This window comes from Filicampus tigris, chromosome 17 (genome assembly GCF_054856515.1).
Source record: "Filicampus tigris isolate MCC_2025a chromosome 17, RoL_Ftig_1.0, whole genome shotgun sequence".
Classification (NCBI taxonomy): Eukaryota; Metazoa; Chordata; class Actinopteri; order Syngnathiformes; family Syngnathidae; genus Filicampus; species Filicampus tigris.
The window spans coordinates 10,119,622-10,137,453 of NC_141233.1; the positions used below are offsets into that span (position 1 = coordinate 10,119,622).

The window sequence follows — 17,832 nt, forward strand, 5'->3', positions numbered from 1 at the left end:
CACACAAGCTGTCAACCGCCATTTTTCTCTGAATAAAGCATGAAATCCCTTTTCTCACCCTCACCATCTCCTCTTAATAGGCACCAGGGTCATTCATTATTGACTGGTCATTGTTTGGGAGCTGTCATCGTGGCTGTCGTAAGCGAATGATGTTGAAGATGACGTGTTCGTGAGATGGAGTTGTCTTTTTTCTGAGGGGGCAGGCTGGGCCTGCTACTTTAACACCTGAGTAAGCATTACATTGAACTGATTTTGCAGAAAGGATAATGAATTAATGGTAGCATGTTGGTTCAGTGGTTAGCACATCTGAATACAGCTTTGAGGTTGTGGGTTCAAAACTCAGCTCCGGCTTTGTGTGTAGCTCGCATGTTCTGCTTGTGCTTATGTTATCGGTTTTCCAGCTTGCTCACATAATACTTTTGTTCGGTTGAAGAATTCGTGGCTTCAAACATGTACAACAAAAACAAATGTCAGTCTTTTCTCCATATGTGGGTAATCCAGGTCCAGGAAGTAAAAACCCTGCCACAGTTCGGCTTTAGCCACAGGTGCTTCTAAACAACTGGACTCTTACCTGCCGGTTGATTCAAAGAACCTGTGGCTAAAGCCAAACTGTGGCAGGGTTTTTACTACCTGGACCTGCATTACCCACTTCTTTTTTTCCAGTATGGAGACTCTTAAGATCATCTCCCCCGTTTTTGCATTTGTTTTATATTTATGGCCTACAATTGTTTTTCATGCAAATACTTCCTTTCCAACTTTGCTACTACGTTTGCATAGGATAGTGATCGACTACGGCGCAGCCAGCCACCTGCATTAATTCGGGTTACGTCACCTGCATGGCGTGCCATTTACCCTTCCCCCCTCCCTGCCCCCTCCCGTCAAAAAAAGTGAGGTGCAAAATGACAAGACAACACAGCAAATTTAAGATGAAATTTCCTGGAATGCTTTTGCTTCTTTTTTTTTCTCCCCCTCAAACTTGCCAATGTTTTTTTCCCATCATTTTTTAAAACTTTTTTTGTTTTGTTTTTTGCCCCAGTTCAAATTCTATTTTTTCTTTTCCCCTTTCATTTTCTTTTTTTTTTTTCCGCAAGCAGCCCATTCCTTCGTCTTTATTGGCAAAAGCAAACATGCTCGTGAATTAGAAATTCATCTTTTTACAAACAAAATGACATGAAGAAAATACATCATCCACATCCTGCAAATATAAACAGTAACAAATCCAAAACTATTATCCGATAAACGTACAATTTTTTTTTTTTTACACTACGGTGTATTAGCGCACACACAGTACAAAAAAAGTGGGATAGAGAGCAACTTCTCTGCATATACAAGAACCCAGTTACATTGTCCTTTTTAAAATCAGTTGGGATCTTATTCGGGATGTATGAGAAAGAGAAGTAATCAAGGTGCGAGGATGACTCCAAAGGACACACTGAGTGTATTTACATGCAGGAAAAGTTCAATAAATATTCTTTTGGTTTTAGTTTTTCACTACTGAAAAAATATATGAAATCAAGTTATCCACATCAGGGCGCATGTAAACAGTATTATGAATTACAATTGAATTTTGATTCAGGAAAGGAGGAAACGAAATAAATCCTCCAGGGGGGACAGATTTAATGATGAAATGTGACTATCATTTTTTTTCCTTATTAAAATAACAGAAAAACTAAATCCAAAAAAGGGGAAAAAAAACATTAAACATTTTAATCAAATGTACAAAATTTACACACAAAAAAAAGAAAGCAAATCACAAATCTTGTAAAAAAATTCCGTCGAGGGGCCGACGTGTGTAAGGCAAAGAAAGAAAATATATATATATATATATATATATATATATATATATATATATATATAGATATATAGATATATATAGATATATAGATATATATATATAAAATGTTAAAATCAAGGGTTTTTTTTTTTTTTTTTTACATTCAAACATCTGTCTATGGATATTTATGAATGATTGGGTCATGTTTTTCTTTGTTTGAGAAGTAGAGGTTGGAAATAAAAGAAATGTGATATTTACAGTAAATGATTACACTGTGGTCCTTCTAGTTTTCAGAAAGTCCTCCAAGGGCCATACTAAACTTATAAAATAGAGAAAATACATTTTATGAACATTTGTGTGTTAAATGTGTGTTGTTGTTTTTTTTGTTTTTTTTAAGAATTTCCCAATCAAATTGTTGGTGAGCTGTCCGTGCAGTAAACCTTGGAGGAGTGCACAGGGCGCTGTGACAGTGACTTGAATCAGTGTGTCTGAGCCATCCAAATAAAGAAGCAGGTAAGAGTTGGAGGAATAAATTAAACATGCGGTCTTTGAACCGACACCAAATTGCCACCCCCCCCAAAAAAAACAAAAGAAAACCTTAAATAGTTATGTATAAAAATAGCTTTTCACAGTAGACGCAAATGTTGTGCATTACTGACAGTTGAAGTAAGTACACAAACTATCTCCAAAAACCGAACCTTCGTATTTCTCAGCAAAAGTGAGATTGTTTTGTTGAGTGGACAGAACCCTCGAAAAACCAAATGTTATACTTCCGTTAGTCTTAAAATGACTTGGTTGAAAATACTGGGGGGGGAAAGGGGGGGCCCTTAAGGGATATCCGCACTGGCGATTTTGTCGCTGTCACGAGAACGCCTTCATCGTCTCCAAGATCTACTTTCGTACTTGTCGTCTTCGTCGTCGTCCTCTTCCTCTTCTTCCTCCTCGCCAGGCAGATAGGAGCGACCTTCCTTCTGCTGATAACAACATACCAAAGCGCATTAGTACTTTCTTCAGATTTGTACGCTTTTTCCATAATAGTAACACATAGAAACTTGGAGGGGGGGGTCAGAACAACTTTTCAAAACCCGCTATTGATGTCTCGTGGTATGAAATTGTTGAACATGTGATAGACATCAAAACATCCATTTGTTATACCCCTTATACAAGGACACGGTCAGGGCCAAACCACTCAGTAAGATGCGGTAGGATTAGCCATTTTTTGCAGAGGATAAACAATATATGCCTTTGAGTACTGCCATATAATCCATTTTAAATATGCTTTTGCAACATTTGTGTTCAAATGTCAGTCGCTTAAAGGGTTATAACACTGCAACACCATTGGTATTCATTAACCCGTCTATGTTTGGCATATTAAACATGCAACGTTGTAAATCTCTGCTTTATTTTTATTTTGACAGAAAAAGACAATTTCAAAACCTATTTTGCATCAGGAGGAAAAAAAAGGCTTAGTTTTTAATAATGCCATTGTCATGTACTGTACCTTTTCCGTAAGCGAAGAGGGAAAAATGATTAAAATGGGAAATTGGATTTTCGTGGCAAAAATATATGGAAGTTTTATCTTAAATATCATACCACTGCAGTAAAAAAAAATAGGCTTGGAAAAGTTACAAGATAACTACAGAACTTGGAAGCCAACCGGCATCCCAGCACGAATTGTGTTCGTACTTCATCTTCTTATGGAGTGACATTCCTGGAAGGATGGGCCTTCCCGATGTCATGTGACATAATGGAGTGCACCCTAAGGTCACAAGACCTACTCGGCTGTGGCCTCAAAAGCTCTGTGCACAAGCGTCCGGGAGAGGATTCCTCCTGACAGCCGTGTCGCTTCCCTCAGGAGGTCAAAGACGCTCTTTAGCTGCGAGGGGCTCAGACTCAATTTTCACTGAGAGCTTCGTCGGGTTTAAAAATTAAGAAGCGCTGCAGAGAGCCAAACCTGCCTATTACAACTGAAACGTACCAAAGTGGCACTCTCGTCACTTCAAAGTTGCACAGTATGGGAACTTCCTGTGATTTTGAGGTGGATATGTATAAAAGTATTGCTTTGACGTCATCTTGTCATCGTGTAGTGCCAAGGAACTATGTTGAAGTAAATAAGGGACTTCATTTAGACAAAAGTAGAACTTTGCAGCCAAAGGTGGGCATTTTATTCAATTTCTCTGGTCCGTCATTCGTCGTCCATCATTTTTCGTGACGAACCAAATTGTAATTGTAAGTTGGTCATTCTGTCAGTCAAGTCTGTCAGTTTGTCCATCAGAAGTCCGGCGATTCGTCAGTCCAGACCACCCCCCTCCCCCCAAAAAAATCAATCAGTGGATCAGGGGATCAATCAGTGACAAACTGTGAGATCAGTCACTGGTGAACGCAGTTAGTGACGATGACGGGCAAAAATCGAGTGACGGGCAAAAATCCACTTCCATCGGTGGTTAGTCCGTCATTTTTAAAAAAGTGTCCCCTAAAGTGACGATCAATCTGACAGAATGCCCACATCTGTTTGTAGCCATCTTGCGTCATCTATAGGCAACTATAAAACGCCGCAAAGAGAAAAATATATTGACAAGCCCAAATCACTTTAATTTGTAGCATCAATGTTGTTTCATGCTATTTTTTGGGGGTAAATATGCACGATTATATTCAGCCACAATTTTACTTGGAATATTCTGAGATTGTATGTATATGTAGCATCAAACTTCTCGAACAAAATAATGAGGTCGGACAAATAAAGCCTGGTTAAGAGAAAGCTTGTGTCAGGTGGTACCGTGTTATCGTCGTCTTTGGACTCCTCCTCCTCGGGCTCCGTGGTGACGGAGGGCGTCTTGGGCTTGTACCAGGAAATCTGCAACACGCGACCTTTGAACTTGGCTCCCTGGTTGGCTGCCTAGACAACCCGAGTGGAAAAATAACGGCTTAGATCAGGGGCTCTCAAACCATAGCTTGGGGGTCCATGGAAAAATGTGCAATAACTTAGGTACACCTACAGCAAATATGGACAGAGTTTAATACGGGGATGGCTCAACCTACTCAGCTGAGTAGCGGGACTAACCAGACTTACATTCTCGGCTTCGCTTCGAGTCTTGAAGGTCATGACGACACTGGTGGCGTCCTGGTCACGGAGATCCTCCAGATCACCAAATTTCTAATGATCAGCCAAAAAAAAAAAAAAAAAACTTTTAACATGCAACTATCAGCATTTAATGACAACCCTTGCATTGCGTTCTCACCACAAAGTGGGACGTGAGCTCCTCCTTCTCCTCCTGGGTGACCCCCACGATCGACAGGGCCCTGGGCCGGTGGTCCACCACCATGCGGTTCACGGAACCGCTGCGGCCCCTCGCGCGTACAGCGCCCGCTTCCGGCGGCACCTTCCCCCCCCGGCCGCGGCCACGACACGTCGGGGATCGCAGGATGCCCAGTTGTGTTGCCTGGTAGGAGGACGTGACAAAAGAAAAGGCTTCAGAAAAGGATTCAAAGTGAGCTTTAAGAGACCAAAATTCATTTTGTGAAGTTTGAAAGCCTTCCAAGGACTGATTTCCAAAAAATTCTTACAAACCAATTTTGATAAGTCCAGCGTGTTCTGTCTTACATTTTCTAAAAACTCAACTGATGTTTCACACACATGCAATGATGTTAGCCCCCCTTTTCAGTCAAAACTTTAAACTTAATACACACTTTGTATTGTCACTGAATGAAAAACTGTCAAAACCCACTGACTGGTTGTGTATGTGCTTCAAATTTGGTAGCAATCCGAAAATATCTGTTTTTGAATGATCCCCGGAAATGGCAAAAATGACCCTAAAATAGCCACTTCAAAACAAAATGGCATCTTTTCGCAAGACTTTGTTAGTCTTACCTTATCAACGCTCACAATAAATTTGTTCAATTGTATTTTATTTTTCCTTGTAGAACCTCTGACTTAAATAGCTCCTTTGACTTGGGTTCTCAACATCTTCCCCTCACTTCACTTACATGTCCCATCTCACATCTCTTAAGTTTACTTCTTCACCTCTCCAAAACCTTTCCTTCCATTTGGCCCTCCACTCATTTCCCACTCTTACTGCTCGCGTCCATGATTTTTGTACCCGGCGGCTTAAACTTTAATGAGATGGCCTCCATCAGTGCGAGAGAGCGTTGAGTGTCTGATTGGGCTTCGTTAGCATTTAGCTCTTCCTCTGGGCTTACTAAAGTGGCTGCGCTTTTAATGGGCACAGGGAGGATAGGCTTTCGACTTGGCGGGGGATGGGGGCTTATGCATTTTTTGCCACTAGCTAGTTTAGAACCCACAGGGAAGGACGGAAAGGGTGGGGTGGGGGTGGGGGTGTGGGGGGAGACATGTTAGGCAGGGTGTTTCTATCAAAAGCTGTGTTCCTATTCGGTGGATGACACAACATGCCTCGTCTGTGTTGTGTTTCAGTGGGAGGAAAAATGTGGGGCCAGTGTGAGGTTGAGATGACCAAGTGCTTCCTTTCGAGTGAATCTTTGTTCTTCACCTTCATGTTGGCTTTGCTACTTCAACCTAAGCAGTGCTAATTGACACTTGAGTTTGTCAAAAAGTTGGGGTGTAAATCACATTTCGGTTCGGTTTCTTGGAAACTTCGGTTCGGTATATTTTCGGTACAGTACCGAAAATATACCGAACCGAAGTTTCCAAGAAACCGAACCGAAAAGATTTTTTTTTTTTTTTACATTTAAAAAAAATAAAATAAAAGGGAACAATTCAGGTGACATTCTAAGAAATTACACCAGAATAAAAAAAATACACTAACAATAAAGATTTCTTAATTTTGTAAAATATTAAGACATTGAAATCTTTAAATACTCAGCAGAAACAGCCTGTGACACATCTAAGTATTCAAGTTAAAGACAAGTTGTCATTACAGTACATACTGTATATACACCTGAACCTTACCAAAGTGCTAACCTCAAGCAAGTATTCATGTATGTATTCATTCCGGTGCAAAACTGCTGCGTTTGAATTGTGAGGATGGTGTGTGTGTGTCAAAACACATTTCACCTCCTTCTGTAGCTGGCCCAGTTTTCTCTTGAGATCTGTCGTGTCTTCTCCAGAGCTCATCTTCTTGTGGAAGTCCAACTCAGCATCCAGCAGCTCCTTCTGGGCCTGCACATGAGAAATGAACCAAAATACAGAGTGATGAAAAAGTGGATTTCACTTGAAGCTGCGCTTTGTTAGCATGTATCCGCTCCCTACGTCAGGGACTATTTGGAGTGCACTGCGAAAGTCTTAACACCTCGCAGAGGCCCCAAACTCACATCGGTCTTGGTCTTGGGCTGGTTGTGATTGGCTTTAGAGACCTGGGAGGATGGATTCATTTCATTCTGGAGCTGGGCAATCTTTTCAGTCAGTTCCTTCAGCGTTTTCATGATGTTGGCCCGTTCCTCTGGTTTCATCCCCCGGTTTTTCTCCAGACGGTTAATCAGTGCCTAATAAGAAATAGAAGTGATGTGTGGTGAGAGACTGAAAGTGTCAACGCGCCCATTAACTCATTCACTGCCATTGCCGAATTTACTTGTCTTTTCAAAGTCCAGCCATTCAATCCCAGGGACTTATTTCGATTTTTTTTCAAACGTTACGGTAAAAGAGGGTCTGAAAATGTCTGGCAGTGAATGAGTTATTACTTAGTAGGTCTAGTTATTGAGTGACATGGATAAGCAACGGAGATTGGGCAACTTTTCAAGCCCAAAAATGTCTTATAAATAAAATCTTCATCGCTACATTTAATTTGAGGTGTGACTTGATATTGTCTTTTCTGTTAATGTATTATTAATACTGTATAGACAAAAGCACCATATGTCTTGGTTTGCATTTGTAATTCTCACCTTCTGACACTCAATCTGCTTCTTTAACATCTCTTGCTTCTTCTTCCGCAAGTCTTGCTGTAGTTTTAATGCCTCCTGAATGCAAACAAACAGCTTACTACAAGGCATTCAACTGGGAAGGTGAGGTCCAGCATTTTACATACACGTGGATGCAAACACCATCACGTCACACTCATAATGCGTATTTAAAAAATTAAGCAACATGCCTGTTTCTTCTTCAGGGCTTCCTGTGCTTCCAGTGCTTTCGCCGTTTTCCCAAGGCACTTGGAGGACAACTTGAGCGGGGTGGAAGTGTAGGGGCCCTTCTGGGTGTTTGTCAGCACAGGCGCCACCTAAGTGCCGCGCACAGCAAAACGGGACAGCAACACATTTAGGTCATCACATGGAGCCGGGAGACGTCGTGCGGACAGGAATGTACTTTTAAACGCCGCTTGCTTAAAACTTTTTTGAATGCATACAAATGATGATTATTGACATTCACGTTTTGTACTCAAACAGAACTCTGAAGAACATGTTTTGCTAAACCTTTGTAAGATCTGTGTAAAACAAGCTTTCAAATAAACTCTAATACTGAACAAAGCTAAAAGAAAGAAAAAAAAAGGTGGTCAGATTAGCTGCACTGTACTGTAATGAAAGACAAACGGGCATCAATGCACACATGCAGAGAGATGAAGACGCACATGTACAGCTTCTGCATTGGGGTTCGGGTTGTCAGGTGTGCTTGCGGTGCCGAGTGGCGCTGGCGAACGATGCTTGTTCAGCACGTAAGCAGCAGGATTGTGCTGCTTGATCCCCTGAAATGGAAACAAAAACTCATGTCAAACGCTTAAAAGACTGCAAATTAACGTATTTAGTAAGTTAACCACTATTGTTGAAGAAAACAAATACAGTATATGGTCTTTCATATTAATTCACGGTTCGTTTGCCTTAGTTGTAACTAACAAATAAAACCAAAACATTGGGGTGGAGCAATTAGATTATTTTTCAAAATCATTCATCGCCTACACTGTATTTAATTCTATCACAAGGACCTCACCTGCGGCCCGAGGGTGGGAGCGGACCCGGCCGCCAGGCCGCCTGTGCCCTGTTCCAGCTGGTGAATCCCGGGCATGTTGGACTTGCGATGCCAGCGCATGTTGATGAAGCGGTTGTTGAGAACCGCCTCCACGCAGTACATGGCCCGACGAGCTTCTTCATTCGATGTGAACTGGATTAACGCCCCCTCTGGGTCGCCACCAAACACCACCTGGATAGATTCAGTTTCATTTCAAAATCTGGCTTTTTCAACCTTGGAGGAGGTCTGCTCTCTATTTCGTGTGTTTCCAATTATCGTTGTATTTTAAATGCAGTTACAGAATCTGACTACTCTTATTTCTCTCGCTTAAGATGTTACCTGAATGTTCACGATGGTCCCGAACTTGCTGAAGTGCTCATTGAGCTTGGTGATGGTGTTGAGCTCCGGCGGGATATTGCGCACCTCCAGCTTCGTGTTTACATGGAAGTTCCTCTTTGGGAAGCCGCCTTTGTTGTTGAAGTTTGGCCTGAAACCAAGAGAGAGGTACTCCATGATGCAAATATTGACAAGTTCTTAGTTAAATGTGTGAATTGTGGAAAGAGAGATATTTATGTTTAGGGCATAATGAGTGACAGTTTTGTTTTTGTTTTTTTTTAATAGCTTTGCTTTGTGGTTTTCAATTACAACAATAAATATGAGATTGATGTGTACAGCAGTGATTTTGTGTGCAGTACCTCCATTTTCAGTGGCTCAAAAGGGTTTGGACAATTTTCCATTTAATCATAACGATCAATACTTGGAAGAAATTCTTTTAGCAAGCTGACAGAAAAAGAATATAAACCGAATTTAAAACGGTAAAGCATGCTTTTCAATTATTGAGGAAAAACATGAAAGGAGAGGACCCACAAACAAGCATCAAGTAAAAGGCCTGACAATGAATGCCAGGGGAATTCTGAATCAATGATTGTCAACCAAGTAGTAAAAATGATGGCTATATTTACAATGACTCACTTGTTCAAATACTTTAGAGCCCCTGATCATGGAAGTACTTCACACACACAAAATGGGTGTAAATCCGACATTGTCAATGCCATTACTGGCGTGAAAAGTCCTCAATCAAATGGTGAATAATGTCTTGCAAAGTGTAGAAAGGCAAAAATTATTACCCCCCCTGTCAACTTTATAGACACAAACTTGAACTTCACAACATTAGAACCAAGATGACATTTAGAGAACGCAAAACAATTCTTACTTTTGCATCCAGGGTTTTTTCGCTGTGTGTCCCTCAACTATCATACAGCCCATGGGTCTCTTCCTGTTGTGCTGCTCTGAGTTGAAACAGGAAATGTTGCTTCCTGGTGTGCTGGCGGGAGTGGCGGGCTCCGTTTGGATCACTATATTGGCAGCTAAGGGGGTGGAAAGTCAGAGAATCTCATTTGAAAAGCTTTTCCATTGGGCACTTTCTACTGTGAAGGAGGGGAGACTATGAACATGGCGAATGTTAATAGTCGGTACCTCTGGAGCCTTGTCCCTCGTTGGATGTGAGGCCGATGAGGTTGGGGCGCTGCGTCTGTACTCGGGGAATGAATTGGCGATACTGGTTCCGACCTGCTCCGGTCAGCCCTGGCGATTCCGGGTTGTAGCCCTCCGAATCGTAGTTATCTGAGAACACAAAAAAGGTGCTTTGAAATACTACAGTGCTTTGGAGTCAAGTCGACACATTGATCCATCCGTCCAGGAGAACTCCACACAAGATGGCTGCAGCAGAGATTCAAACCTAGACCATTTGAACTATGATGTGATCATTATCATTTAGATGAAACTCAACATTATGAATAGGATGCTGACAGACAAGCAGGTCATCGCTGCCCAATGAAAAGATCTCAGAATTTTGTGACGTAAAAACTTGTTAAAAAATTCATAAAAATAAAAATGTTACACAAGAATCTCGCAGATGCATCGTTGGACAATAAGAATGTGCATCCATGATGAAAAATATAAGACTTAAACAATACATTCAACAAGATGAAAATAAGTTTTACATCAGCTTTGTTTTTTGGCAGTCAAGTTGTATTATGTTTTGGAGCTTGAAAATGATCTTAATTGATGCTGGAAGCAAGGCATTGGATTAAAGTTGTTTTACTTATTTATGAAAAGAGGCAGGACAGACAACATTTACTTAAATCAAAAACAGTGTGCAAAAATGAAGTTACACTGCCCCTTATAGGCCAACAGGCGACACTGCAACCTACCGACAGACAAAAAAAAAAACGCAGAACAAAAATGATGAAAAAAAATTAAATATGCCAATGAACAAAAATGGTTAGTTAAATGGAGTGGACGAAATAATGAGCGATGAATGGTGAAATCCCATGATAAGCCTCCAATCTGCTTACATTCAGACTGGACATATCGGGGACGAAGCGACACCGACGAAGAGGAGGGAGGAGGCGGGGGAGGCAGAGGAAGAGGAGGCGGCAGCCTCACGCCGGGCGGCCCCACAGGAGGCGTCGACGTGATCGCCGACTGGTGGTTGGGGGTTTCCATTCCACTGGTTGCGATCAGTGGAGGGGGCCCTGATGGAGACACAAGCCCAAGCTGATGTCTCATAACAGCGAGTCCTTGAGGGTGAGCCCTTACTTGAATTCACCTACTCTCTGCTTGCTTTTCATTGACGCTGAACACGGCAATACAGGAAAAAGCTCCTTGTTCTGCTATTGTGTGCAAGAATTAACTTATTTACCGAGAACTATATACTATTCATTACATAATACTTCTGAAAAAATTATATACGGTGATGTACAATTGACCACCACACAAAACGCCGCCAAACCAAACATCACGAGTGTATATACACATTTTCTCAATGACATTTAAGATGGAAATGCACCACATACTGTACCATGTATAGTATGATCAGAGGGTTTGCGTTACAGAATACCGTATTTCCCTAAGTGGCAAATTTATTCAAATGCAAATGTTATACACTTGTATAACAAATAAAACATTTTCAAACAGATGAAAAGAGAGACGTTTACATGTCTCAAATGGGTGATGTGCCTGGCGACGAATGAGGTAGGGTGCCCACTATATGGACGACCACATTTAGAAGAAATACGCTAAGTACTATCTACTACAGGGGTGACCGACGTGGTGACCCCCGATACCAAGTAGCCCCCCAGAACCACTTGGGCAGCCCTTGGGCTTTTTCTACAAGTACTTCACCAGTGATGTACAATACAATACAACTTTATTTATATAGCTAGTCACAGGCGCCGTATCGTACAATGTCAGCGGAATTCATTGGACATTTTTCAGTGTCCTTAATTAGCAATTGAACATGATTACAGAATGACGTGTTGATGTTGGTTGTAATCGTTTTTGAGGGCAAACGGAATTCAGACTATTGAGCTTCTCAAGTTGAGGTGACAAGTCAAGTCAGTGTGTTATTTCACAAGCGTGTAAATTGGTAGTCCTTCGCATTAATCCGTACCCAAGGAGTAGGTCTTATTTTAAAAAAGGTGGTGAACCCTCCAGATAGTTTAGATAGACAGACACTCACCAGTCAACGAGAAGACGCCAGGTGGCGGTGGCTGGCCGTAGGGCGGCATCGGTGGTGGTGGTATCCTGAGTGAGGGGGGCGGCTCTGTGATGGGCGGCGGCATGGGCAGGCCGCCGGGGGGTATCACGGGCGGCGGCGGGAAAGGGATGATGTTGGGAAGATTGACGTCATCCACGATGAGAGGGTCGTTGCCGTGGTCAAACGGGCACAGGTCGCCGCGGACGCAAAATCCTTTTTCTGCATGGGGGAGAAAAGATCATGTCAAAAAATTCTTGGTTGACATCAAAATCAAAAATCTCCCTATAGAGTGAACCCTCGCATATTGGAGCTTTGAAACTCGTTCATTCACCTATTTGCAGATTTTTTTGGGGGGGGGAGGGGGGGGGGGCTATCTGAGGAGTTTCACTTAGACAGAATAGTGCTTTTATGAACTATGTTGTAGGTCGAGGAGGCTGGGATGACAACCAGTTCAGGGTATACCCTGCTTTTTGCCCCAAAGTCAGCTGGGGAGCCTATCTTCAGCACACCCCTGACCTTCAGAATAAGCGGTATAGAGAATGTGACATTTGGTTGACATGTTTTGAAGAGTTCCATTTAGACCAAAAATCGTGCTTTGCTGCCATCTAGGTGTAAGGAACTGTGAGTTGAGGAGTTTCATTTAGACAAAAGTAGTGATTTGCCACCATCTTGCAGTAGCTTGGTACTACTACGTCGAAGTGAGTTGATGAGTTTCAGTTGCATAGAAATAGAACTTTGACGGCATCTTGTGGCATTTATTGACAAAATTAAACAATTTTTGTGGGGCGTCAATTACTTTATGTTATTGATGGCAAGGTTCAGTCCCTTGCCCCCGCTAAAAGCAGAGAGAAACTGTACTTTCATGCTAATTCTGAAACGAGATTTGCCCTCATGGCGGTTGGGTTGAGAAAAACAAAGACTGATGGTTCTGGGAGGCTAAACCAGACAGTATTTACTGCACGGTTTCATTAAGGGAACCGGTCCCTTATGGTTGAGTACTGTGACGGTGACAGCAGCAGCGGCCTTCAGGGGCACAGGATATTTTAACTTGGCTTACCTCTGGGGAGGTGTGTTTGAGCCTTCCCCCACTGGGGACGATAGCCTGAGTGATCAACATTAATGGTCATTAGTCATGAAAACACGACCATCAATAATCCCTACGGGAAAACTACAATTGTGTTATGAGAAAAAAGTGAATGCATGTAGTTCAATATGATACTAGAAAACAACCAACTATAGAAATAGTGGCTACTTGGCATACTAGGGGTCTCATTAGGGATAAGAGGAAACATTTTGGGTGAGGCATTATAATATATAATATTTGAATCATTTTTTTCATGACAATATAATAGTAGCACAAATATGTGCTCTGCAAGAAGTTGTGTACTATCATGTTTTATTAAATATACAAAGATTATTTTTTGCAATATTAAGACGTCTTTATCACAATACACACGTAAAGCAGACATGGCATCTGGAGAGCATAATAATAGCAAATGAGGACATTTCCAAGTGAACCCAACCTTTTTACTATTTTAATTCACCTATAGCACTCTTATTTTGTGTGTCGACTTTGCAGCAGACTCACAGTCCCACACACATGCACAAACAAACACACACTCACATACAAAAATAAATAAAGATTCTCTGATAGTGTCACATGGTGGTTGGCATCAGTCATGGTACATTACTACCATCTGTTATTTTAAGTGGAAAGAAAGGAGGCTATTTGATGTGCAACCCTTGTTTAAATTGATAATTCTACGTAACATTAATTTGGCCGTCTGCTCGAGCAGAGGTCACAATTGAAGGAAATATGTGTACGCATATTAGCTTTGAGTTTCAGTGTATTCCAGAATAACTATGCGGGGAGCAACTGTGTGTTTACCATCGTAATCTCTGCACCGCTGCTTGCGTGATGGGTTCTTATTGCTGAACGGCTTGCCGACGCCGTCTTGCCTCGCTTTGCCATAGTAGCCAGACCAGCTGTCTGTGGTGCCGTCGGGCATGTGCGCGTGTGTCGCCAAAGGGATGCCGCCGGGTCCCGGGCCGCCGGCGGTGGACGAGAAAGGGTGCAGGGGGGTGGGCAAAAGTGGCGACGTGAGCTGTGGAGGCTGCTGGGGTCTACCCGGGTTGGACGAGTTGTAGCCGTCCGTGTCCTTCCTCTCCACCTCGAACTTTGACTTAAAGTCTGTCAGAAAGACAAGAAAAAGGTTCACAACAGAACACAGATGAATTTCCTGCCACATCACACAAACCAACCTTGAGGATAGTAAGACACATTCCAGCCTGTTGTGCTAAACCCCAAATGAGGTACATGCAAAGCAGTCCACATTTTATCCTGCTGATTACAACTTCCACTGACTCAAAAACAGCCTCTTCCTCTGCTGAGCTGTGATAGTAGTTGTTTCTCACCTCGTCCCCTGCTCTTCCCCCGGCTGCCACTCCTGCTCCGGCTCCGGCTGCGGCTGTTGCTCCTCCCGCGGGAGCTCCCCCTGCGGCGCTCATGGCGCTCCCGCTCGCGGTGCGAATCGCCGCCGCTCTTGCCGTGACGATCAAAGTCCCGCCTCTTGCGCTCGTCCCGCCTTCTGTCGTCGCGACTCCTGTGTGGTCAGGAACGGAGATGGCCACCTTTAAATCTAGCCATCATCTTACAAGTGCAGGTTTACAAACACATAGATCCTGCTTACTATGCACGTGCATGTAATTTGGACATGAAGGCACATGTCAATAAACTTCAATATGGAAAAGTTGATTTATTTAAATTGTTCAATTTCAATATTAAATAGATTCACTAAAGGTATAGGAAATAGTTTTCACAACGCGAATTCTGCCTGATTTCTATATTTAAAATGATTTTTGATAGTTTATGTAATAGATATGGTGTAATATATATTTTCTGATAGTGAAATTGTTTTCTTTTGTTAGCTGCAAGCTGTAAATAATCCAAATCATAAAACATAAAATCACTAAATATTTCACCATGTGGTGTGAATCTACAGTACATAAGTTTCACTTATTGAGTTGAACTACTGAAATTAAATTTGGTTTTCTACAATATTGAGAATTGAGATGAACCAAGTGTAAGACCAAGCCCTCAAGCAACCATATGACCACATAATAACAAAATAATGGCAGTTCAATCAGCATTTAGATTCAAGTTATCAAGGTCATGGTAGCACAACTATTGTTGTTTGGAAAGTGCAGTTACGCAGGTAACTAGAGCCTAACTCAAACCTGGACTCGTTGAAGTCAGAGCGGTTCCTCAGAGGACTTCTCCTGCGCCTGTTTTCTCTCTCCTCCTCTGGAGCTTCAATCTTCCAAAAACAACAAATAAGCAATTATCTCCCTCTGTATTTTCCAAAAATGGAAATAGCAACAACTGCTTCTGTCTTACTTCCACTGCATCTGATTTAGCTGGAGGAAGGGTAACGGCTTCTTTTTGAGCATCCTTGGCAATGGGGTTCCCCTGGTAGTTCTTGTTTGTCAGGCATTCAAAAAGTTTATCCACAAAGCCTACAGTCTCTGCAATGACACAATAAAAAAATGATTAGGTTAATCCACTATTATTTGTCATATAGCGACCATGCGCATTCTCAATTAACAAAGTTATTGTCATTGAAATTCAAACCACTATAAACACACAACAGCCATTAAAACTAGTCCAGTTAAGGAATGATGATCATTCATTTCCGAAAGGCAGCAAAAGAATCATTCTGATTCATTTTATCAAGTTTAAAACACCAGGAATTATCCACTAGTGCTATGAAATGATGTAGTGCTGGTGTCCATTGTGAGAGACAACAGTTGGATGAAAGTAAAACTTTCCCCACGCATAATAGGTAAATAAATCAATTCCAAATAGTTCAGCCATGACAGCAGCATTTGTTTTATAGGGAAGGCTACTAAATGTCTCATAACAATTCTAACAATGGGCTCCTTCTATGGAGTAAATCCTTCCAAGTGTAGACACATACTAATTACGTTTTTTCAGGACGATTCGTTTCTCAGACAGTATGCTCTGTTGATAAAAGAGAGCGTGGCTGGAACAGTGTTAGCAAGTAATACCTTTTTGTAGGAAGACGTCGAGCTGATCGGCACACAGCGCTTTGAGCTCCTTCTCCGGTTTGTCCTTCTTCACCAGAGCCACAACGTAATTGGCTAACGCAGAGGGGTCAGCATCACATCTATGAAACATAAAATAAATCAACTTTGAGGCCTCAGTTTAAATTGCTTCAAAGTACTTGGATACTGATAGTATAACAAACAAACAAAAATTCCATGTCAGATTAGGGTACTTTGTCAGCAATTTGTTCAAATTATATAGTAAAACTAAAATACAAATAACAAGCATTTAAGAAATGTTGTATTAGTCATTGCAGTCCAATGTTTAAAAAACAGAATACTTTAGAATTATATATTTTTTATTTGACAGTCAGATGGCCATCAAAAATTTGTTCAAAAATGGTTGTTGATTCACTACAGATAATGCATCTCTTTTCATCTATCTGTGCCAGTGACATAAAGTGACAGAACAAGGATTAGCTCATCCACTACATGGCAGAAGATACAATTAACCCATGTTATCCACTTGTTGCCATCAATACACCAGAATAAATAGCTTTGTGTTCTACTACTGAATGAGTAAGTAAATTTGTGTGTAAATTAAGACCACATCATTCTTATTACAATAGACTAATGTCAAGTATATCTACTGGCTCGATAAAGGTTGGGCACTGGCATTCATTCCCGATGTTTGGTTGACATCAAAATCAAAAATCTACCTATAGAGTGGGCCTAGTATTTTTTAGTTCAAAGCATGTTTGCTAGAGATTTTGTTGTGTGTGAGCCTAAGGTTGTGCAACTGAGTGGAAATCACAATAGAATCTTTTTAACACCTTATGGCAACTTATCTGCATGCCATCTTGCTATTAACTGGGTAATTGTAAGGATACATTTCACGGGTGAGCGAAAGTAACTATGGTAACACTCGTGGTAAGCGTCTACGCTTAAACATGTTTACACATTTTGCATTTATATGAATCCAAGGGAGCTTCTAGAATTGCAAACAGAAGGGTGCAGGCTGTGCAGCAGTTTGGAGGCATGCTATAGAGTAAAGTTGTTTTCTCGGGAGCCAATTAAGTTACAGAATTTCATCGTCCAACCATTGCGAGGAACATGGTGAGGATTTTATTTCCTAGTAAACAGAAAGTCAAACAGTTTCCTAATAGCAAGCGATCGGCCACGGTGGTCAGTTTCCAGCAATTCCCCCCCTCATTGATGCTAGCACACTTAGCTAGCTACGTAGCGTGCGAGCTAAATGACATTTCAATTCAAAAACTCACATTGGCTCCAGAAGTTTTGCCAGCCACGACTTGAGAGCGTCCACATTCTCTATAATCATCGTGAGGAAGACGATAACTCGGTCTAAAAAATGAAACGGAGCCCCGAAATGCCTGCTTTCATCGTCTATAAATTTGTAAGCTTTCGGGGCCTTCGTTCTCCACTGGCAGGTCGCATCGAAGCAGTTTACGGCAGGTTAACTCACTCGAGTTGTCGTAAAAGAATGACTCGTGCACGCTGATGTTATTTGTATTTAAATCATGTCTG

The 17,832-nt window shown here is 41.6% G+C and overlaps 1 protein-coding gene across 2 annotated transcripts; it reads right to left on the reverse strand.

Annotated features, from left to right (window-relative positions):
- Window positions 1–920: 920 nt before the first annotated feature.
- On the reverse strand, window positions 921–17,791 carry rbm27 (RNA binding motif protein 27). Of its 2 annotated transcripts, XM_086057453.1 has the most exons (21): window positions 17,568–17,791; window positions 16,291–16,409; window positions 15,620–15,747; window positions 15,460–15,539; window positions 14,638–14,825; window positions 14,111–14,413; window positions 12,205–12,441; window positions 11,039–11,218; window positions 10,158–10,304; window positions 9,895–10,048; window positions 9,021–9,168; window positions 8,664–8,873; window positions 8,308–8,421; window positions 7,834–7,959; window positions 7,628–7,702; window positions 7,061–7,231; window positions 6,804–6,908; window positions 5,014–5,214; window positions 4,845–4,928; window positions 4,551–4,670; window positions 921–2,748 (listed from the first exon to the last, which is right to left on the reverse strand). In XM_086057453.1, exons 1-21 carry the CDS (start codon window positions 17,624–17,626, stop codon window positions 2,650–2,652), a joined length of 3,048 nt encoding a protein of 1,015 aa, XP_085913579.1. In that variant the 5' UTR covers window positions 17,627–17,791; the 3' UTR covers window positions 921–2,649. The 2 variants fall into 2 exon arrangements, with proteins under 2 accessions (XP_085913579.1, XP_085913580.1); XM_086057454.1 differs by lacking the exon at window positions 11,039–11,218.
- Between the last annotated feature and the right edge of the window lie 41 nt (window positions 17,792–17,832).